The sequence below is a fragment of the Elephas maximus genome, chromosome 12 (assembly GCF_024166365.1).
Source record: "Elephas maximus indicus isolate mEleMax1 chromosome 12, mEleMax1 primary haplotype, whole genome shotgun sequence".
NCBI classification, from domain to species: domain Eukaryota; kingdom Metazoa; phylum Chordata; class Mammalia; order Proboscidea; family Elephantidae; genus Elephas; species Elephas maximus.
Window position 1 is genome coordinate 51,839,621 of NC_064830.1, and position 24,282 is coordinate 51,863,902.

Consider the following 24,282-nt stretch of genomic DNA (forward strand, 5'->3'; position numbering starts at 1 on the left):
CACTATTACAGATGAAGTGTGAGACTAGTGTGTGCTTACTTCTTCCTTGTTATGAAGTTTTTGAAACAGGGATGAGTTAGGCAGGGAGAGGGGTAACATTGTTTTTTTCCATGTGCCTCCAAAGTAAGGGGCTTTAGGACATATTTGGGGTATGCTTGCTTATGATATTTAAAAAATTAATGTTAAAAGCTACTACTTTGAATGAAGATGTAAAAGAGACTTTTAATATTAATAACCCAGTCCAGAAAAAATGGGACTCTAATATTACTAGCTGAAATGACCTATTACTAACTTAAATTTGTTGGTTTTTTTTTTTTCTTCCTGTTTCTAGAGATAAGGCTTTCAAGAATGGTATTAGGAAATTAAAAAAATACTTACATGTTTATCTTCTTTTTTTTCTGATTTCAAAAGTAAGATATGCTTGTTAAAAAAATTTTCCCATAACTGCAGGAATATATAAGATGGATAGTTCAAGTGTCTTGTGATCTTACCTCTTTAGAGATAGCTACTTTATACAGTGTGCTGTATTAGAATAATGAAATTAATGATAAATGTGTATTCTTTTTTTAGATCATAAGGTAGTGGCTGATACTTTGAATTCATCTGGCCCATGACTTTTTAAACTAAATACCTAATGATTGAAATTGGCTTGTTAAATTCATTTTTTATCTTTAGGGAGATCATACGAAGAAAAGCTGTTCTGGCACTGTACAAATTCCATGTCATTGCTCCCAACCAAGTACAGCATATTCATGTTAAATTTCGGAAAGCACTTTGTGACAGAGATGTTGGGGTCATGGCTGCCTCCTTGCACATATACCTTAGGATGATTAAGGTAAGTTGAAAATTTCAGCAGGCGCTGAGAAGTTACCATTAGAAAAATGTTAGTATGGAATTAAAAAAAAACCTTTCAGTAAAATGCTTAGTTAACATTTAAAATTTTAATTGTTGACTCTTTAATATAGTAATTTTTGCAAATTATTGATAATAAAGAGTTGTTTAGAACCAACCATTTTTTTTTTAGATGCCTAAAATTTTTCCATGTTACAGAGGAAGCATGGAAAGATAGTGACTATGGAAGGTGATTTAAGTTTGCAGATAAGTGCTTTATGTGCACAACAGCTTGTAGAGGTGAGGAAAGATGTTGGGGGTTGTGCAAGGTATATATATGCCGTGTAACTCATCACATTGATACTATGTCAGTCGAGGAAAGTGGGTCGAATGGTTAGGAATAGACAAAACCAAAAAAAACCCAAACCCGTTGCTGTAGTGTAGATGCCGACTCATGGTGACCCTATAGGGCAGAGTAGAACTGCCCCATAGGGTTTTCAAGGAGTGGCTGGTGGATTCGAACTGCTGACCTCTTGGTTGGCAGCCGAGCTCTTAGTCACTGCAACAGGAACGGGCAGACAGTACTTGAAAGGTGCCCTTATGCTTATTATACCAATGAAAAATTCATTTGGATTAGCAAACTCTTCTTTTATAATTTTAAAAATAATTTTTGTTTTATCATATAATAGATACAAATAGTTGGAAAAAATAGTAAAGGACTTATTGAAGAACAGTAATCCCCTGTATCTGCCTACTCTTTCCATCCTCCCCCGGTCTGTCACTGTTCTGTTTCCCATAGGCAGCCACTTCCAGTGCCTTTTGCTGTTATCATAATTGTTGGTAGTGAGAGAGTTAAGCCAGAGTTTGTGTTGCTGAATCTTTGTAAATATTATGTACTGTGAGCTAATTATGATTTCTTTTTTCCTTTACAATATTCTGTTTTTCCTGCTGTTAATAATTGCTTCGTTTTTTATTTGCTTAGTTATCTGTGTACCTGCTATTGATTTTTTTCCCTTCAATTTTCAGCAGATCTTTGCAGTCCCTAGTAGTTATTTTTCCACATGGATGACCTCTCTATTCTGTCTCTACTGCTCCCCATTAGGCCCTCCAATCTTCTGCCCCAGTCTCATTGTTGCTGTCTAGGACAGGTGGCACACTCCTGACACCTGGGACATGACCATTTTTTTATGTTGGCATCCAATTCCTCAGTTTTATGCTTTCCTGTTTCTTGGTGCACACCCTCATTTTGATGAAGTGTATCCTAAGAAAACGTTTTTGGAAAGTAAATATTTTGAGCCATGGCATGTGCGAATATATGTTTATTCTTCTCTTATACTTTATTGATAGTTTGACTGTAGAGTCCTATGTAAAATCATTTTTCTTCAGAATTTTGAAGGCTTTGCTCCACTGTCTTATGACTTCCATTGATGGTAGTAAGAAGTTTTTATGACATTCTGATTTTTGTTTTTTTATTTGAAGCTGCTCTTTTTCTCTTTGGAAGCTTATAGGATCTTTTATCCTGGTGATTTTCATGGGCCCTTTCAATAGAAACTCAGGTTCTTCAGTTCTAAGAAATGATCTTGCATTATTTCTTGGGTGATTCCCCCCTTCTCCCCTGCTCCCTTTTTTTTTTGGTTTCCTCTTTTAGTCACTGCTACAAGTTTGCTGTTAGACCTCTGAATTCGTCTTTTAATTTTCTTATTTTTTTCCTAATATTTATCTTTTTCCTCAATTTTATCAACCTTTGACATGAATTTTGAATTTTGCTGTATTTTTATTTTCTAAGAGTGCTTTTTTTATTACTCTGAATGCTCTTTTGTGTGTTTTTAAATTTTTTAAATAGAATCCTTATTTCAGAAATATAGTTTACTCTGTTTCTCTGAGATGATTTGAAGTCTTCTACCTGCATTGTCTTACTTTCCTCTTGTGTTCCTTTTTTCTGTTTATTGTAGTTACCTTTTTTGACATTGCAATGTTACCTTGACTGGTGATGGTTGGCTGTCCTTTTGTTTTTAAGAATGAGTGATTAGAAAGCTGACTGGAAGCTTTGTGTGCTTGGGCAAGGGTCAGTAGACTGATTGACTGTACTGTAGAGTGATTGGAAGACAAGCAGGCCATGTCATTGTATAGACATTTGGCTGTAGGTTCTTTCTCTGAGATCATGTTTTAGAAAAGGATTATCCAGTCTCCTGCTTGAGGAACTTCAAGCCTGGCTGCCTACCATGTGGGAACCAGGCAGGAGAAGGGGGCTGGGAATCTCATCCTATAGGGTTTTAATTGAATCTTCCGGTTTTGAGTCTGGTAGCTTTCTCTTGCCACTCCCTGTACTTTGTATTCCCATATTTGGAATCTCTCTAGTTCATTTTCTCCAAGCAATAATCCTCCTGTCTTCTGAAGTGGAGGGAGGGGCAGGGGGCAAGGGAAGGGAAGTCACTTGCCTCTGCACAGTTGGGAAAGAAATCTTGGTGATCTAGCCACACTGTACACATACTTTCAACTAACCCCCTTGTTTTCTAGCCCCATATCTGATCTTTTCCAGTACCTAGTTCCTCCAAGTGTTGTGCCGCAGGATTTCTGCAAGGCAGATTAGCTCACGTCCTAGCTCCACTCTGCAGGTACTGAGGCTGTAGCTTCCTTTGTTCTCCTACTCACTTACTGATCTTGCATTTTCCTTCTTCTACCCATCCAAACCTGTTGTGTCAAGTCGATTCTGACTCAGCGACCTTGTAGGACAGAGCAGAGCTGCCCCATAAGGTTTCTAGGGCTGTAACCTTTACGGAAGCAAGTTGCAACATCTTTCTCCCATGGAGCAGCTGGTGGGTTCAAACTGCTGACTTCTTGGTTAGCAGTTGAGTACTCAACTGCCGCTCCACCAGGGCTCCTTTTCTTTTTCCACGAATATGTTGAAATCTTTCACTCACTGTTTTGTCTCCATTCTCATTCTTTCTGTTCTCGTGGACTGATACCTTCTTTGAAACAATTTCTTTATTTTCAGTTTCATCAGGTTTGTTGGGGAGGGGGATAAACTTGCATAGTCAATCTACCATGCTTAAGAGAAGTTAAAAAAAAAAAAACCTTTGAAGTACACGTCCTTTGTTAGTTAACGTTGGTATAGATGTATTTAATCTTATGAATTGGCATTTTGATTCGGTATAAATTTGTTTAGCCTTATTAATTCTAATTAGCTTTCTGCTACAGATCTGTAATTTAAGTGTGTATGTTTGTATAATTTATATATACATATGTACACATTTATGTATACATTCACATGTATAACTCTTATTTTTCTATCAGAGGTCTACAGTAAATACCCTTGTACATATTTCACTGTTCTCTTGGTGTATGGAAACACTGGTGGTATAGTGTTAAACAACTATGGCTGCTAGCCAAAAGGTCAAGCAGTTTGAATCCACCAGGAGCTCCTTGGAAACTCTATGGGTTAGTTCTACTTTGTCCTATAGGGTTGCTATGAATCAGAATCGACTCAATGGCAACAGGTTTGGTTTTTTTGGTTTTTCTTGGCATATATACTTTTTTTTTTTTTTAAATAATTTTTATTGTGCTTTAAGTGCAAGTTTACAAATCAAGTCAGTCTCTCACATATAAACTTATATACACCTTATTACATACTCCCATTTACTCTCCCCCTAATGAGTCAGCCCGCTCCCTCCTTCCAGTCTCTCCTTTTGTGACAATTTTGCCAGTTTCTAACCCTCTCTACCCTCCCATCTCCCCTCCAGACAGGAGATGCCAACACAGTCTCAAGTGTCCACTCTCATCAGCATCTCTCTCCAACTCATTGTCCAGTCCATTCCATGTCTGATGAGTTGTCTTCGGGAATGGTTCCTGTCCTGAGCCAACAGAACGTTTGGGGACCATGACTGCCGGGATTCTCCTAGTCTCAGTCACACCATTAAGTCTGGTCTTTTTATGAGAATTTGGGGTCTGCATCCCATTATTCTTCTGCTCCCTCAGGGGTTCTCTGTTGTGTTCCCTGTCAGGGCAGTCATCGGTTATGGCCAGGTACCATCTAGTTCTTCTGGTCCCAGGATGATGTAAGTCTCTAGTTCATGTGGCCCTTTCTGTCTCTTGGGCTCATAATTGTCTTGTGACCTTGGTGTTCTTCATGCTCCTTTGATCCAAGTGGGTTGAGACCAATTGATGCATCTTAGATGGCTGCTTATTAGCATTTAAGACCCCAGAAGCCACACGTCAAAGTGGGATGCAGAATGTTTTCTTAATAGAATTTATTTGCCAGTTGACTTAGATGTCCCCTGAAGCCATAGTCCCCAAACCCCCGCCCTTGCTCTGCTGACCTTTGAAGCATTCAGTTTATCCAGGAAACTTCTTTGCTTTTGGTCCAGTCTGGTTGAGCTGACCTTCCCTGTATTGAGTATTGTCCTTCCCTTTACCTAAAATAGTTCTTATCTACTATCTAATCAGTAAATAACTCTCTCCTACCCTCCTTCCCTCCCCCATCTGCTAACCACAAAAGAATGTGTTCTTCTCAGTTTAAACTATTTCTCAAGATCTTATAATAGTGGTCTTATACAACATTTGTCCTTTTGCATCTGACTGATTTCACTCAGCATAATGCCTTCCAGGTTCCTCCATGTTACGAAATGTTTCACAGATTCCTCACTGTTCTTTATTGATGCGTAGTATTCCATTATGTGAATATACCATAATTTATTTATCCATTCATCTGTTGATGGACACCTTGGTTGCTTCCATCTTTTTGCTATTGTAAACAGTGCTGCAGTGAACATGGGTGTGCATATATCTGTTCATGTAAAGGCTCTTATTTCTCTTGGATATATTCTGAGGAGTGGGATTTCTGGGTTGTATGGTAGTTTTTTTTTTTTATTTTTTTTATGGTAGTTCTATTTCTGACTTTTTAAGAAAACGCCAGATAGATTTCCAAAGGGGTTGTACCAATTTAAATTCCCACCAGCAGCATATAAGAGTTCCAGTCTCTCCGCAGCCCCTCCAACATTTATTACTTTGTGTTTTTTGGATTAATGCTAGCCTTGTTGGAGTAAGATGGAATCTCATCGTAGTTTTAATTTGCATTTCTCTAATGGCTAATGACCATGGCATTTTCTCATGTGTCTGTTAACTGCCTGAATATCTTCTTTAGTGAAGTGCGTGTTCATATCCTTTGCCCACTTTTTGATTGGGTTGTTCGTGTTTTTGTGGTTGAGTTTTAACAGAATCATATAGATTTTAGATATGAGGCACTGCTCAGAGATGTCATAGCTGAAAATTTTTTCCCAGTCTGTAGGTGGTCTTTTTACTCTTTTGGTGAAGTCTTTAGATGAGCATAGGTGTTTGATTTTTAGGAGCTCCCAGTTATCTGGTTTCTCTTCGTCATTTTTAGTAATGTTTTGTATTCTGTTTATGCCTTGTATTAGGGCTCCTAATGTTGTCCCTTTTTTTTCTTCCAGGATCTTTATCATTTTAGTCTTTATGTTTAGGTCTTTGATCCACTTGGAGTTAGTTTTTGTGCATGCTGTGAGGTATGGGTCCTGTTTCATTTTTTTTGCAAATGGATGTCCAGTTATGCCAGTACCATTTGTTAAAAAGACTATCTTTTCCCCAATTAACTGACACTGGGCCTTTGTCAAATATCAGCTGCTCATATGAGGATGGATTTATATTTGGGTTCTCAATTCTGTTGCATTGGTCTATGTGCCTGTTGTACCAGTACCAGGCTGTTTTGACTACTGTGGTTGTATAATATGTTCTAAAATCAGGTAGAGTGAGGCCTCCTACTTTCTTCTTCTTTTTCAGTAATGCTTTACTTATCCGAGGCTTCTTTCCCTTCCATATGAAGTTGGTGATTTGTTTCTCCATCACTTTAAAAAATGTCATTGGAATTTGGATCGGAAGTGTATTGTATGTATAGATGGCTTTTGGTAGAATAGACATTTTTACTATGTCAAGTCTTCCTATCCATGAGCAAAGTACGTTTTTCCACTTATGTAGGTCCCTTTTAGTTTCTTGCACTAGTACTTTGTAGTTTTCTTTGTATACGTCTTTTACATATTTGGTAAGATTTATTCCTAAGTATTTTATCTTCTTGGGGGCTACTGTGAATGGTATTGATTTGGTGATTTCCTCTTTGATGTTCTTTATATTGATATAGAGGAATCCAAGTGATTTTTGTATGTTTATCTTGTAACCTGAGATTCTACTGAACTCTTCTATTCGTTTCAGTAGTTTTCTGGAGGATTCCTTAGGGTTTTCTGTGTATAAGATCATGTCATCTGCAAATAGAGATAATTTGACTTCTTCCTTGCCAATCGGGATGCCCTTTATTTCTTTGTCTAGCCTAATTGCTTTGGCTAGGACCTCTAGCACAATGTTGAATAAGAGCGGTGATAAAGGGCATCCTTGTCTGGTTCCCGTTCTCAAGGGAAGTGCTTTCAGGCTCTCTCCATTTAGAATGATGTTGGCTGTTGGCTTTGTATAGATGCCCTTTATTATGTTGAGGAATTTTCCTTCAGTTCCTATTTTGCTGAGAGTTTTTATCATGAATGGGCGTTGGACTTTGTCAAATGCCTTTTCTGCATCAATTGATAAGATCATGTGGTTTTTGTCTTTTATTTATATGGTGGATTACATTAATGGTTTTTCTAATATTGAACCAACCTTGCATACCTGGTGTAAATCTCACTTGCATATAACCTTGCATACCTGGTATAAATCCCACTTGGTCGTGGTGGATTATTTTTTTGATACGTTGTTGAATTCTATTGGCTAGAATTTTGTTGAGGATTTTTGCATCTATGTTCATGAGGGATATAGGTCTGTAATTTTCTTTTTTTGTGATGTCTTTTCCTGGTTTTGGTATCAGGGATATGGTGGCCTCATAGAATGAGTTAGGTAGTATTCCATCATTTTCTATGCTTTGAAATACCTTTAGTAGTAGTGGTGTTAACTTTTCTCTTCAGGTTTGGTAGAACTCTGCAGTGAAGCCGTCCGGGCCAGGGTTTTTTTTTTGTTGGGAGTTTTTTGATTACCTTTTCAATCTCTTCTTTTGTTATGGGTCTATTTAGTTGTTCTACTTCTGATTGTGTTAGTTTAGGTAGGTAGTGTTTTTCTAGGAATTCATCCATTTCTTCTAGGTTTGCAAATTTGTTAGAGTACAATTTTTCGTAATAATGTGATATGATTCTTGTAATTTCAGTTGGATCTGTTGTGATATGGCCCATCTCGTCTCTTATTCGGGTTGTTTTCTGTATTTCTTTAGTCAATCTGGCCAATCAATTTTGTTAATTTTTTCAACGAACCGGCTTTTGGCTTTGTTAATTCTTACTGTTCTCATTTCATTTAGTTCAGCTCTAATTTTTATTATTTGTTTTCTTCTGGTGCCTGATGGATTCTTTTGTTGCTCGCTTTCTATTTGTTCAAGTTGTAGGGACAGTTCTCTGCTTTTGGCTCTTTCTTCTTTATGAATGTGTGCATTTATCAATATAAATTGACCTCTGAGCACTGCATTTGCTGTGTCCCAGAGGTTTTGAAAGGAAGTGTTTTCATTCTTGTTGCATTCTATGAATTTCTTTATTGCCTCCTTAATGTCTTCTATAACCCAGTCTTTTTTGAGCAGGGTATTTGTTCAGTTTCCAAGTATTTGATTTCTTTTCCCTAATTTTTCTGTTATTGATTTCCACTTTTATGGCCTTGTGGTCTGAGAAGATGCTTTGTAATATTTCAATGTTTTGGATTCTGCAAAGGTTTGTTTTATGACCTAATATGTGATCTATTCTAGAGAATGTTCCATGTGCACTAGGAAAAAAAGTATACTTTGCAGCTGTTGGGTGAAGTGATCTGCATAGGTGTATGAGGTTAAGTTGGTTGATAGTAGCAATTAGGTCTTCCGTGTCTCTATTGAGCTTCTTACTGGAAGTCCTGTCCTTCTCCGAAAGTGGTGTGTTGAAGTCTCCTACTATAATTGTGAAAGTGTCTATCTCACTTTTCAGTTTTGTTAAAGTTTGTTTTATGTATCTTGCAGCCCTGTCATTGGGTGCATAAATATTTAATATGGTTATGTCTTCCTGATAAATTGTCCCTTTAATCATTATGTAGTGTCCTCCTTTATCCTTTGTGGTGGATTTAACTTTGAAGTCTATTTTGTCAGAAATTAATATTGCTACTCCTGCTCTTTTTTGCTTGTTGTTTGCTTGATATATTTTTTTTCCATCCTTTGAGTTTTAGTTTTTTTGTGTCTCTAAGTCTAATGCGTGTCTCTTGTAGGCAGCATGTAGACGGATTGCGTTTCTTTATCCAGTCTGAGACTCTTTGTCTCTTTATTGGTGCGTTTAGCCCATTTACATTCAGTGTAATTATAGATAAGTATGTGTTTAGTACTATCATTTTGATGCCTTTTTGTGTGTGTTGTTGAGAATTTCATTTTTCCACTTTTTTGTGCTGAGATGTTTTTCTTTGTAAATTGTATGTTCCTCATTTTCATAGTAGTCGAATTTATGTTTGCTGAGTCATTATGCTTTTCTTGGTTTTTATTTTGGGTTATGGAATTGTTAGACCTCTTTGTGGTTACCTTAATATTTACCCCTATTTTTCTAAGTAAAAACCTAACTTGTATTGTCCTATATCGCCTTGTTTTCCTCTCCATATGGCAGTTCTATGCCTCCTGTATTTAGTCTCTCTTTTTGATTATTGTGATCTTTTACATAATGAGTTCAATGATTTCCTGTTTTGAGCATTTTTTTCTTTTTAAAATTAATCTTAATTTGTTTTTGTGATTTGCTTATTTGAGTTAATATCAGGATGTTCTGTTCTGTGACCTTGTGTTGTGTTGGTATCTGATGTTATTGATTTTCTGACCAAACAATTTCCTTTAGTATTTCTTGTAGCTTTGGTTTGGTTTTTGCAAATTCTCTAAGCTTGTGTTTATCTGTAAATGTTTTAATTTCACCTTCATATTTGAGAGAGAGTTTTGCTGGATATATGATCCTTGGCTGGCAGTTTTTCTCCTTCAGTGCTGTATATATGTCATCCCATTGCCTTCTTGACTGCATGGTTTCTGCTGAGGAGTCTGAACTTATTCTTATTGATTCTCCTTTGTAGGAGACTTTCCTTTTTTCCCTCGCTGCTTTTAAAATTTTCTCTTTATCTTTGGTTTTGGCAAGTTTGATGATCATATGCCTTGGTGATTTTCTTTTTGGATCAGTCTTAAATGGGGTTCGATGAGCATCTTGGATAGATATCCTTTCGTCTTTCATGATGTCGGGGAAGTTTTCTGCCAGCAGGTCTTCAACTATTCTTTCTGTATTTTCTGTTATCCCTCCCTGTTCTGGAACTCCAATCACACGCAAGTTATCCTTCTTGATAGAGTCCCACATGATTCTTAGGGTTTCTTCCTCTTTTTTAATTCTTTTATCTGATTTTTCTTCAACTATATTGGTGTCAATTGCTTTATCATGCAGCTCCCCCACTCTGCATTCCAATTCCTCGATTCTGCTCCTCTGACTTCCTGTTGAGTTGTCTAATTCTGTAATTTTACTGTTAATCTTTTGGATTTCTGAATGCTGCCTCTCTATGGATTCTTGTAGCTTATTAATTTTCTTGAATAATCTTTTTGATTTCTTCAACTGCTTTATCAGTGTGTTCCTTGGCTTTTTCTGTAGATTGCCTTATTTCATTTCTGAGGTCATCCCTGATGTGTTGAAGCATTCTGTAAATTAGTTTTTTATAATCTGCATCTGTCAATTCCAGGATTGTATCTTCATTTGGGAAAGATTTTGATTCATTAATTTGGGGAGTTGTAGAAGCAATCATGGTTTGCTTCTTTATGTGCTTTGACATCAACTGCTGTCTCTGAGCCATCTCTAAGATATTGTAATGATATATTTTATATTTGCTCACTCAGTCTCATCTTGTTTTGTTTTCTTTCAATATACGTAGATGGACTACTAGATTATGCTGTCTTGATTGTTGTAGCCTTTGAATCACTTATGTCCTGTTACCAGCTTGTCTGGGCTGTTACTAGAAATATAAGCCTAAGAGTCCATTCACTATTCTTGAGTAGAATCTGATTTTGGGTCACCAAGTGTGTGGGGTAGATTGTCACCTATGCGCTTAGAAGAGTAGCAGTCATAGTTGTGTGCAGCAGATTCTAGTAGCAGCAGCGGGTCACATTCCAGGGGATGCAGGATGCTGACAGGCTTCCCCCAAGTGCCAGTGAGGTAGGTTTGTCTCTATTCCTAAAGCACTTTGGTGGGTGGGCTCTGCAGCTGTACCTTAGGCACCCAGTCCATGTACCTTTACAGATTGGTAGATGTCACTGTCCTCAGACCCCTATGGCAGGAGGTTAGGTGGTTTTGGTAGAGCTTCAGCCCTGAGTACCCCTTTGTGGGTCAGTGAGGGCTCTGTTTAATAGGTAGAGATATCAGACCTGGGAAACTTGTCTTTCCAGTAATTGGCTAAAACAATTACAGTCAGATCACTATCAGAATTGCCTTTGCATTACAATAGCCACCTTGTTCCCTGTAGGGATGGAAGCCCAAGACTGTGGGTCTCGTATGCTTGGCTGGAGCTGATTCTGTATTTTTAGTCCAATTTCGGGAAGTCAAGGAAGGTTCTTGGTCCTTAGGTTTTTTGTAGCTGCTTGTCTCAGGCCAGGAGAATGGGTTAGGAAAAGAGAAAACAAACAAGCAAACAAACAAAAAAAAACCGCAGAACACTTTACTCTCTGGCCCAGGAAATTCCAGTGTTGATGAAGCCACCTGGGAGGGGAGGGGAGGGATCAGATAGATAGAATAGAGTAGCACCCAGGAATATAGACAAAGTTACTTATCTTGCTTGGTGAGGATTGTTTTATCTGAGATTCCCGAGGGGTGGGTAGCCTGTGTGTTGGCTGGGTCAAGATTGCCCCCGGGGGTCAGGCCCGCGTCCTGTGCATTTGCTGTCTCAGAACCCGTGGTCAGTCCCTCTGCTCCCGGTCCATAGCCCAGCGCCACAGTTCCCCGGCTGAGATGCCGCCCACATCGCTGCGCTGCCTGCGTGCACTGGCTGGGCTTCCCCCAAGGTCCCTTCTAGGGGCTAGGGCTGCATCCCATTTTTGTGCTGTCTCTTGATGCCGTGCTCAGCTCCCCTTTGCCCAGTCCCAAACCCAGCGCCAGGGTTTTCTGACTGGGACGCTGGCTTCAGGCTCTGAAGACAGTCACTGCTTCCCTGTGGTTGCTTGTTCATTCTCTCATTAACCCCATTAGTGTGCAGTTTGCTTGCGCTGGCTGAGTCTCCACGGAGGTTACCCTAGGGGCTAGGGGTTAAGTCTGTGTCCCGTGCCTGCCCCACCTCAGCAAGCCGCTATCAGCCCCGCCACTCGGCACCAGGGAACCACGAGGGCGCAAGGCTGTGGAGTGGGTCGCGGTTTCCAGAAGCGGTCGCTGGTTCAGGGCGCAGCTTTTCGCTCACCTGTCACTCAGGTCAACTCTTTAGATCTGTATTTGATGGTCAGGGTTTGTAGATTGTCATGTATCTGATCGATTCACTTGTTTTTCCAAGTCTTTGTTGCAAGAGAGATCCCAGGTAGGGTCTACCTAGTCAGCCATCTTGGCCCCGCCTCCTTCTTTAGTAACTCTTGTAGCTTTGGTTTGGTTTTTGCAAATTCTCTAAGCTTGTGTTTATGTGTAAATGTTTTAATTTCACCTTCATATTTCAGAGAGAGTTTTGCTGGATGTATGATCCTTGGCTGGCAGTTTTTCTTCTTCAGTGCTGTACATATGTCATCCCATTGCCTTCTTGACTGCATGGTTTCTGCTGAGTAGTCTGAACTTGTTCTTATTGATTCTCCTTTGTAGGAGATTTTCTTTTCCCTCGCTGCTTTTAAAATTTTCTCTTTATCTTTGGTTTTGGCAAGTTTGATGATCAAATGCCTTGGTGATTTTCTTTTTGGATCAATCTTAAATGGGGTTCGATGAGCATCGTGAATAGATATCCTTTTGTCTTTCACGATGTCAGGGAAGTTTTCTGGCCAACAAATCTTCAACTATTCTCTCTGTAGTTTTTGTTATCCCTCCCTGTTCTGGAACTCCAATCACACGCAAGTTATTCTTCTTGATAGAGTCCCACATGATTCTTAGGGTTTCTTCATTTTTTAAATTCTTTTATCTGATTTTTCTTCAACTATATTGGTGTCAATTGCCTTATCCTCCAAGTCCCCCACTCTGCATTCCAGTTGCTCGATTCTGCTCCTCTGACTTCCTATTGAGTTTTCTAATTCTGTAATTTTATTGTTAATCTTTTGGATTTCTGAATGCTGTCTCTCTATGGATTGTTGCAGCTTATTAATTTTTCCACTATGTTCTTGAATAATCTTTTTGATTTCTTCAACTGCTTTATCAGTGTGTTCCTTGGCTTTTTCAGTAGATTGCCTTATTTCATTTCTGAGGTCATCCCTGATGTCTTGAAGCATTCTGTGTATTAGTTTTTTATATTCTTCATCTGTCAATTCCATGATTGTATCTTCATTTGATTCTTTAGTTTGGGGAGTTGTAGAAGCAATCATGGTCTGCTTTTTTATGTGGTTTGATATCGACTGCTGTCTCCGAGCCATGTATAAGATATTGTAATGATTTATTTTATATTTGCTCACTGAGTCTCATCTTATTTTGTTTTCTTTCAATATACGCAGATGGGCTACTAGATTATGCTGTCTTGATTGTTGTAGCCTTTGAATCACTTATGTCCTCTTACCAGCTGTTTTGGGCCGTTACTGGAAATACAACCCTAAGAGCCCATTCACTATTCTTGAGTAGAATCTGATTTTGGGTCACCAAGTGTGTGGGGTAGACTCACCTATTCGCTTAGAGGTGTAGTGGTGATAGTTGTGTGCAGCAGATTCTAGTAGCAGCAGGGGGTCACATTCCATGGGGGGCAGGATGCTGACAGGCTTCCCCCAAGTGCCAGTGAGGTAGGTTTGTCTCTATTCCTAAAGCACTTTGGTGGGTGGGCTCTGTAGCTGTACCTTAGGCCTCCAATGCATGTACCTCTAAAGATTGGTAGGTGTCAGTATCCTCAGACCCCTTTGGCAGGTAGCTATGCAGTTTGGGTGGAGCTTCAGCCCTCAGTTCCCCATTGTGGATCAGTTAGGGCTCTGTTTAATAGGTAGAGATACCAGACTTGGAAAACTTGCCTTTCCAGTGCTCCCCTAAAACAATTACAGTCAGATCTCTGTCAGAATTGCCTTCTTATTATAATAGCCACCGTGTTCCCTGTAGGGATGAAAGCCAAGGTCTGTGGATCTCATGCTTGGATGGAGCTGGTTCTGTATTGTTATTCCAATTTAGGGAAGTCAGGGAAGGCTTTTTGGTCCTTGGGGTTTTAGTAGCTCCTTCTCTCAGGTCAGGAGAATGGGTTAGGAAACCGCCTCCCCACCCGCAGAGCACTTCACTTCTTGGCCCAGGAAGTTCCGATGTTAATGAAGCCGCCTGGGGCAGGGAGGGAGGGATCAGATAGGAGAGAGTGGCGATGAGCAATGTAGACAAAGTTACTTATCTTGCTTGGTGATGACTGTTTTATCTGAGATTCCCAAGGGGCCTGTAGCCTGTGTATGCTGGCTGAGTTGAGATTGCCCCTGAGGGTCAGACCCATCTCCTGTGCTTGTGCTGTCTCAGAGGCCGTGGTCAGCTCCTCCGCTCCCAGTCCAAAGCCCAGTGCCAAGGTTCCCCGGCTGGGACGCCATACTCCAGGCTCCAAAACCAGTTGCTGCCTCCTGGTGACTTCTCCTCCTGTCAGCTGCATCATTGTGCTGCCTGCATGCGCTGGCTGGGCTTCCCCCGAGGTCACTTCAGGGGCCTAGGGCTGCGTCCCATGATTGTGCCGCCTTAGGAAGCCATGCTCAGCTCCCCTGCGCCCAGTCCAAAGCCCAGCAGCAAGGTTTTCTGACTCGGACGGTGGCTCCAGGCTCCGAAAACCATCGCTCCTCCCCCATGGTTGCTCGTTCTCTCGTTAGCCACGTCATTGTGCAGCCTGCTTTCGCTGGCTGAGTCTCTACCAAGGTTACCCCAGGGGGCTAGTGGTTAGGGCTGTGTCCCGTGCCTGCTCTGCCTCAGCTAGCTGCAATCCGTCTCGTCATTTAGCACCCGGGAACCGTGAGGGCTCAAGACTGTGGAGCTGGATGCCTGTTCCAGAAGCAGTGACTGCTTCAGGGCGCAGCTTTTTGCTCCCCTGTCACTCAGGTCAACTCTTTAGTTCTTTGTTTGATGGTCAGGGTTCATAGATTGTCATGTATGCAGTCGATTCACTTGTTTTTCTCAGTCTTTGTTGCAAGAGGGATCCGAGGTAGCTTCTACCTAGTCAGCCATCTTGGCCCCGCCTGCATACGTCATTGGCATATATTCTTACAGAAAAATTCCTCAAAGCAGAATTGCTACATTTCAAAAAAGTTGTATACAGTAATTTTCAATATACATTTGTACCACTTGTTAGAGTGTCCTTTTCCCGTATTTTGTCAGCCTGGTTAAAAAATTTGCAACCTGTGTAATAGACAAAAGATTAATACCCCTAATATACAAAGAGCTTCTGTAAATTAGTAAGAACAAGATAAAAAACTAAAGAGAAAAGTGTTCAAAAGGTATGGAAATGCAAACCACTGAAGAGGAAATACAAATGGTTAATAAATGATGAAAAGATACTCTACTTATGAGGTCAGCAAACTTTGTAAATGTCCAGCCAAAAAACCAATCCTGTTCCCGACTCATAGCGACCCTATAGGATAGAGTAGAACTGCCGCGTAACTTTTCCAAGATGGACTCGAACTGCTGACCTTTTGGTTAGCAGCTGTAGCTCTTAACCACTGTACCACCAGGGCTCCTTGGTAAGGGTACAGATAGTAAAAATTTTAGGCCTTGTAGGTCTTACAGTCTCTGTTGCAGTTACTCAGCTCTGTCGTCATAGCACAAAAACAGCCATGTGTTGTTGTTAGTTGTCAGTTGCTGTTAGTTGTTGTCATGTCAGTTCTGGATCGTGGCAACCTGCAGTGTGCAGAGTAGAACTGCACTCTATAGACTCTTAAAAGGTGTGACTTTTTGGAAGCAGATCGCCAGGACTTTTAAGTGGGTTTGAGCTGCCAACCATTCGGTTAGTAGTCCAGTGCTTGACTATTTACGCCACCCAAGAACTTCTCAAAGCAGCCATAGATAATACATAAATCAGTGTGCGTGGCTGTGTTCCAGTAAAACTTTATCTTTTTTTCTTTTTAATTTTTTTTGTGCTTTAAGTGAAAGTTTACAGATCAAATCAGTCTCTCACACAAAAACTTATATACACCTTGCTACATACTTCCAAGTGCTCTCCCCATAATGAGACAGCCTGATCCCTCCCTCCACTCTCTCTTTTTGTATCCATTTCGCCAGCTTCTACCCCGTCTACCCTCTCATCTCCCTTCCAGGCAGGAGTTGCCAACATAGTCTCAAGTGTCCACCTGATCCAAGAAGCTCACTCCTCACCAGCATCCCTCTCCATCCCGTTGTCCAGTACAATCCCTGTCTGAAGAGTTGGCTTTGGGAATGGTTCCTACCCTGAGCCAACAGAAGGTCTGGGGACCATGACCCCCGGGGTCCTTCTAGTATCAGTCAGACCATTAAGTCTGGTCTTTTTTATGAGAATTTGGGATCTGCATCCCACTGCTCTCCTGCTCCCTCAGGGATTCCCCGTTCTGTTCGCTGTCAGGGCAGTCATCGGTTGTAGCCAGGCACCATCTAGTTCTTCTGGCCTCAGGCTGAAGTATTCTCTGGTTTATGTGGCCCTTTCTGTCTGTTGGGCTTATAATTACCTTGTGTCCTTGGTGTTCTTCATTCTCCTTTGGTCCAGGTGGGTTGAGACCAATTGATGCATCTTAGATGGCCACTTGCTGGCGTTTAAGACCCCAGACGCCACTCTCCAAAGTGTGATACAGAATGTTTTCTTAATAGATTTTATTATGCCAGTTAACTTAGATGTCCCCTGAAACCATGGTCCCCAAACCCCGCCCCTCTGCCGCAAAGCTAGCCTTCGAAACATTCAGTTTACTCAGGAAACTTCTTTGCTTTTGGTTTACTCTAGTTGTGCTGACCTCGCCTGTATTGTATGTTGTCTTTCCTGTCACCTAAAGTAGTTCTTATCTGCTATCTAATTAGTGAACCCCCCTCTCCCACCCTCCCTCCCTCCCTCCCTCCTCGTAACCATCAAGGGATATTTTCTTCTCTGTTTAAACTGTTTCTCTAGTTCTTAAAATAGTGGTATTATACAATATTTCTCCTTTTGCAGCTGACTTTATTTCACTCAGCATAATGCCTTCCAGATTCCTCCATGTTATGAAATGTTTCACAGATTCATCACTGTTCTTTATTGATGAGTCGGAATTGACTTGACGGCACTGGGTTAGTATTCCATTGTGTGAATATACCATAATTTATTTATCCATTCATCCTTTGATGGGCACCTTGGTTGCTTCCGTCTTTTTGCTATTGTAAACAGTGCTGCAGTGAGCATGGATGTGCACGTATCTGTTTGTGTAAGGGCTCTTATTTCTTCAGGATATATTCCAAGGAGTGGGATTGCTGGATCATATGGTATTTCTATTTCTAGATTTTTAAGGAAGCACTAAACCGATATCCAAAGTTGTTGTACCATTTTACATTCTGATCAGCAGTGTATATGTGTTCCGGTCTCTCCACAGCCTCTCCAACATTTATTATTTTGTGTTTTTTGGATTAATGCCAGCCTTGTTGGAGTGAGATGGAATCTCATTATTGTTTTGATTTTCATTTCTCTAATGGCTGGTGATCGTGAGCATTTCCTCATATATCTGTGAGCTACCTGAATGTCTTCTTTAGTGAAGTGTCTATTCATATCTTTTGCCCATTTTTTAGTTGGGTTATTATTTTTTTTTTTTTGTAGTTGAGTTTTTGCAGTATCATACAGACTTTCAAGATCAGGCGCTGACCGGAAATGTCACAGCGAAAAACTTTTTCCCAGTCTGTAGGTAACCTTTTTACTCTTTTGGGGAAGACTTTGGATGAGCATAGATGTTTGATTTCTAGGAGCTCCCAGTCGTCTAGTTTTTCTTCTGCATCGTTAGTAATGTTTTATATACTGTTTATGCCATGTGTTACGGCTCCTAGTGTTGTCCCTATTTTTTCTTCCATGATCTTTATCGTTTTATATGTATGTCTTTGATCAAATTTGAGCTCATTTTTGTGCATGGAGTGAGGTATGTCTCGTTTCATTTTTTTCCACATGGATATCCAGTTACGCCAGCACCATTTGTTAAACAGACCATCTTTTCCCGATTTAACTGCTTTGGAGCCTTTGTCAAATATCAGCTGCTCATATGTGGATGGATTTATGTCTGGATTCTAAATTCTGTTCCATTGGTCTATGTATCTGTTATTGTACCAGTACCAGGCTGTTTTGACTACTGTGGCGGTATAATAGGTTATAAAATCCAGTAGCATAAGACCTCCCACTTTGTTCTTCCTTTTCAGAGATGCTTTACTTATCCAGGGCCTCTTTCCCTTCCTTATGGCGTTGGTGATTTGTTCTCCATCTCATTAAAAAATTTCTTTGGAATTTGGATTGGAATTGCATTAAATCTATAGATCATTTTTGGTAGAATAGACATTTTTATAATGTTAAGTCTTCCTATCCATGAGTGAGGTATGTTTTTCCACTTATGTAGGTCTCTTTTGGTTTCGTGCAGATGTGTTTTGTAGTTTTCTTTGTATAAGTCTTTTACAGCTCTGGTAAGATTTATTCCTAAGTATTTTATCTCCTTGGGGGCTACTGTAAATGGTATTGATTTGGTGGTTTCCTCTTCAATGTTGTAGGGGAATCCATCTCATTTTTGTATGTTTATCTTGTATCCCGATGCTCTGCTGAACTGTTCTTTTAGTTTCATTAGTTTTCTTGAGGATTCCTTAGGGTTTTCTGTATATAAGATCATGTCATCTGCAAATAGAGATACTTTTTACTTCTTCCTTGCCAATTTGGATACCCTGTATTTCTTTATCTTGCCTATTTGCTCTGGCTAGGACCTCCAGTGCAATGTTGAATAAGAGTGGTGATAAAGGGCATCTTTGTCTGGTTCCCAATCTTAAGGGGAATGCTTTCAGACTCTCTCTATCTAGGATGATCTTGGCTATTGGCTTTGTATAAATGCCTTTTATTATGTTGAGGAATTTTCCTTCTTTTCCTGTTTTGCTGAGAGTTTTTATCATGAATGGGTGTTGAACTTTGTCAAATGCCTTTTCTGCATCAATTGATAAAACCATGTGATTCTTGTTTTTCATTTTATTCATATGATGGATTCCATTAATTGTTTTTCTCATGTTGAACCATCCCGGCATACCTGATATGAATCCCACTTGGTCGTGGTGAATTATTTTTTTGATATGTTGTTGAATTGTATTGGCTAGGATTTTGTTGAAGATTTTTGCATCTAAGTTCCTGAGGGATATAGGTCTGTAATTTTCTTTTTTTGTGGTGTCTTTACCTGGTTTTGGTATCAGGGATATGCTGGCTTCATAGAATGAGTTTGGGAGTATTCTACCCTTTTATGCTTTGAAATACCTTTCCTAGTAGTGGTGTTAACTCTTCTCTGAAAGTTTGCTAGAACTCTGCAGTGAAGCCTTCCCGGCAGGGGCTTTTTTTGTGTTAGGAGGTTTTTGATTACCTTTTCAATCTCTTCTTTTGTTACAGGTCTATTTAGTTGTCCTACCTCAGTGTTAGTTTAGGTAGGTAGTGTGTTTCTAAGAATCCATCCATTTCTTCTAGGTTTTCAAATTTGTTGTAGTACGATTTTTCATAGTAAACTGATATGATTCTTTTAATTTCAGTTTGGTCTGTTCTAATATCGCCCAACTTATTTCTTATTCAGGTTATTTGCTTCCTGTCCTGTTTTTCTCTTTTTAGTTTGGCCATTCGTTTATCAATTCTGTTGATTTTTTTCAAAGAACTAGCTTTTGGTCTTGTTAATTCTTTGAGCTGTTGTTCTGTTTTCTCTTTCATTTTGTTCAGCTCTGATTTTTGTTATTTGCTTTCTCTGGTGCCTAAGGATTTCTTTTGTTGCTCCCCTTCTATTTGTTCAAGTTGTAGGGATAATTCTTTAATTTTGGCCCTTTCTTCCTTTTGGATGTGTGCATTTATTGATATAAATTGACTTCTGAGCACTGCTTTCGCTGTGTCTCAAAGGTTCTGATAGGAAGTGTTTTTATTCTCATTGGATTCTATGAATTTTTTTATTCCATCCTTAATGTCTTCTATAATCCAGTCTTTTTTGAGCAGGGTATTGTTTAGTTTTGAACTGTTTGAATTCTTTTCCCTGCTTTTTCTGTTATTGATTTCCACTTTTATGGCCTTATGGTCAGAGAAGATGGTTTGTAATATTTCGGTTTTTGGATTCTGCTAAGGCTTGCTTTATAACCTAATATGTGGTCTATTGTAGAGAATGTTCCATGTGTACTAGAAAAGAAAGTATACGTGGCTGCTGTTGGGTGGAGTGTTCTTTATATGTCTATGAGGTCAAGTTGTATGATTGCAGCATTTAGATCTTCCATGTCTTATATTGAGCTGCTTTCTGGATGTCCTATCCTTCATAGAAAGTGTTTTTTTTTTTTTTTAATGATTTTTATTGTGCGTTAAGTGAAAGTACACAAATAATAAGTCAGTCTCTCACACAAAAACCCATATATACCTTGCTAAACACTCCCAATTACTCTCCCCCTAATGAGACAGCCCACTCTCTCCCTCCGCTCTCTCTTTTCTTGTCCATTTCACCAGATTCTAATGCTCTCCACCCTCTCATCACCCCACCAGGCAGGAGATGCAAACATAGTCTCAAGTGTCCACCTGATCCAAGAAGCTCACTGCTCACCACCATACCTCTCCAACCCATTGTCCAGTCCAATCCCTGTCTGAAGAGTTGGCTTCCTGAATGGTTCCTGTCCTGAGCCAACAGAAGGTCTGGGGGCCATGACCACCTGGGTCCTTCTAGTCTCAGTCAGACCATTAAGTCTGGTCTTATGAGAATTTGGGTGTGCATCCCACTGCTCTCCTGCTCCCTCAGGGGTTCTCTGTTGTGTTCCCTGTCAGGGGAGTCATCAGTTGTAGCCGGGCACCATCTAGTTCTTCTGGTCTCAGAATGATGTAGTCGCTGTTCCATGTGGCAGTTTCTGTCTCTTGGGCTCATAATTGCCTTGTGTCCTTGGCGTTCTTCTTTCTCCTTTGATCCAGGTTAGTTGAGACAAATTGATGCATCTTAGATGGCCGCTTGCTAGCGTTTAATAACCCAGACACCACTCTTCAAAGTGGGATGCAGAATTTTTTCTTAATGGATTTTATTATGCCAATTGACTTAGATGTCCCCTGAAACCCTGGTTCCCAGACCCCTGCCCCTGCTACACTGGCCTTCCAAGAATTCGGTTTATTCAGGAAACTTCTTTGCCTTTGGTTTCATCCAATTGTGCTGACCTCCCCTGTATTGTGTGCTGTCTTTCCTTCACCTAAAGTAGTTCTTCTCTACTATCTAATTAATTAATGCCCCTCTTCCACCCTCCCTCCCTCCCTCCCCCTCTCGTAACCATGAAAGAATGTTTTCTTCTCAGTTTAAACTATTTCTCAAGTTCTTATAATAGTGGTCTTAGATAATATGTGTCCTTTTGCAACTGACTAATTTCATTCAGCATAATGCCTTCCAGGTTCCTCCATGTTATGAAATGTTTCACGGATTCCTCACTGTTCTTTATCGATGCGTAGTATTCCATTGTGTGAATATACCATAATTTATTTATCCATTCATCCTTTGATGGGCACCTTGGTTACTTCCATCTTTTTTTTTTTTTTAATTAACTTTTATTGAGCTTCAAGTGAGCGTTTACAAATCAAGTCAGTCTGTCACATATAAGTTTATATGCATCTTACTCCTTACTCCCACTTGTTCTTCCCCTAATGAGTCGGCCCTTCCAGTCTCTCCTTTCGTGACAATTTTGCCAGCTTCCAACTCTCTCTATCCTCCCACCCCCCCTCCAGACAGGAGATGCCAACACAGTCTCAAGTGTCCACCTAATATAATTAGCTCACTCTTCTTCAGCGTCTCTCTCCTACCCACTGTCTAGTCCCTTTCATGTCTGATAAGTTGTCTTCAGGAATGGTTCCTGTTCTGTGCGAACAGAAGGTTTGGGGACCATGCCCGTCGGGATTCCTCCAGTCACAGTCAGACCGTTAAGTATGGTATTTTTATGAGAATTTGGGGTCTGCATCCCATTGATCTCCTGCTCCCTCAGGGGTTCTCTATTGTGCTCCCTGTTAGGGCAGTCATCGATTGTGGCCGGGCACCAACTAGTTCTTCTGGTTTCAGGATAATGTAGGTCTCTGGTTCATGTGGTCCTTTCTGTCTCTTGGGCTCTTAGTTGTCGTGTGACCTTGGTGTTCTTCATTCTCCTTTGCTCCAGGTGGGTTGAGACCAATTGATGCATCTAAGATGGCCGCTTGTTAGCATTTAAGACCCCAGACGCCACATTTCAAAGTGGGGTGCAGAATGTTTTCATAACAGAATTATTTTGCCAATTGACTTAGAAGTCCCCTTAAACCATGGTTCCCAAACCCCCGCCCTTGGTCCACTGACCTTTGAAGCATTCATTTTATCCCGGAAACTTCTTTGCTTTTGGTCCAGTCCAATTGGGCTGACCTTCCATGTATTGAGTGTTGTCCTTCCCTTCCCCTAAAGCAGTTCTTATCTACTAATTAATCAGTAAAAACCCTCTCCCTCCCTCCCTCCCCCCCCTCGTAACTACAAAAGTATGTGTTCTTCTCAGTTTATACTATTTCTCAAGATCTTATAATAGTGGTCTTATACAATATTTGTCCTTTTGCCTCTGACTGATTTCGCTCAGCATGATGCCTTCCAGGTTCCTCCATGTTATGAAATGTTTTACAGATTCGTCACTGTTCTTTATTGATGCGTAGTATTCCATTGTGTGAATATACCACAATTTATTTACCCGTTCATCCGTTGATGGACACCTTGGTTGCTTCCATCTTTTTGCTATTGTAAACAGTGCTGCAGTAAATGTGGGAGTGCATATATCTGTTCGGGTAAAGGCTCTTATTTCTATAGGCTATATTCCAAGGAGTGGGATTGCTGGATCCTATGGTAGTTCTATTTCTGACTTTTTAAGGACGTGCCAAATTGATTACCAAAGTGATGTAGCATTTGACATTCCCACCAGCGGTGTGTAAGTGTTCCAGTCTCTCCACAGCCTCTCCAACATTTATAATTTTGTGTTTTTTGGATTCATGCCAGCCTTGTTGGAGTGAGATGAAATCTCATTGTGGTTTTGCTCTGCATTTCTCTAATAGCTAATGATCGTGAACATTTCCTCATGTATCTGTAAGTTACCTGAATGTCTTCTTTAGTGAAGTGTCTATTCATATCTTTAGCCCATTTTTTCATTGGGTTATATATCTTTTTGCAGCTGCGTTTTTGCAGTATCATGTAGATTTTAGAGACCGGGGCTGATCAGAAATGTCGTAGCTAAAAACTTTTTCCCAGTCTGTAGGGTAGTCTTTTTGCTGTTTTGGTCAAGTCTTTGGATGACCATAGGTATTTGATTTTTAGGAGCTCCCAGCTATCTAGTTTTTCTTCTACAATCTTTATAATCTTTTTTTTTTAAGTAATTTTTACTGTGCCTTAAGTTAAAGTTTACAAATCAAGTCAGCGTCTCACAAAAAAACCCATATATACCTTGCTACACACTCCCAGTTACTCTCCCTCTAATGAGACAGCCTGCTCTCTCCCTCCGTTCTCTCTTTTCGTGTCCTTTTCGCCAGCTTCTAACCCCCTCCACCCTCTCATCTCTCCTCCAGGCAGGAGGTGCCAACATAGTCTCAAGTGTCCACCTGACTCAAGAAGCTCACTCCTCACCAGCCCAACCCATTGTCCAGTCCAATCCATGTCTGAAGAGTTGGAATCGGGAATGGTTCCTGTCCTGGGCCAACAGAAGGTCTGGGGGCCATGACCAGCGAGGTCCTTCCTGTCTTCAGTCAGACAATTAAGTCTAGTCTTATGAGAATTTGGAGTCTGCATCCCACTGCTCTTCTGCTCCGTCAGTGGTTCTCTGTTGTGTTCCTTGTCAGGGCAGTCATCGGTTGTAGCTGGGCACCATGTAGTTCTTCTGGTCTCAGGATGATGTAGTCGCTGGTTCATGTGGCCCTTTCTGTGTCTTGGGCTCGTAATCACCTTGTGTCCTTGTTGTTCTTCATCCTCCTTTGATCCAGGTGGGTTGAGACCAACTGATGCATCTTAGATGGCCACTCGCTAGCTTTTAAGACCACAGACGCCACTCTTCAAAGTGGGATGCGGAATGTTTTTTTAATAGATTTTATTATGCCAATTGACTTAGATATCCCCTGAAACCATGGTCCTCAGACCCCTACCCCTGCTGC

General features: G+C 40.4%; 1 protein-coding gene across 10 annotated transcripts in view; it reads left to right on the plus strand.

The window, feature by feature from the left end:
• AP4E1 (adaptor related protein complex 4 subunit epsilon 1) overlaps window positions 1–24,282 on the plus strand; it is a 220,766-nt gene that overhangs the window by 16,306 nt on the left and 180,178 nt on the right. For 9 of the 10 annotated variants that reach the window (XR_007519759.1, XR_007519758.1, XR_007519760.1 and 6 more), the window contains one exon: window positions 676–835. Coding sequence is in view for 6 of the 10 variants with exons in the window: in XM_049904950.1 (XP_049760907.1) it covers window positions 676–835 (160 nt within the window). In the remaining 4 variants the exon portion in view is untranslated. Of the gene's footprint in view, window positions 1–675; window positions 836–17,739; window positions 17,821–24,282 lie in introns of those variants that run through there. The other variant, XM_049904955.1, reaches the window with a different exon arrangement.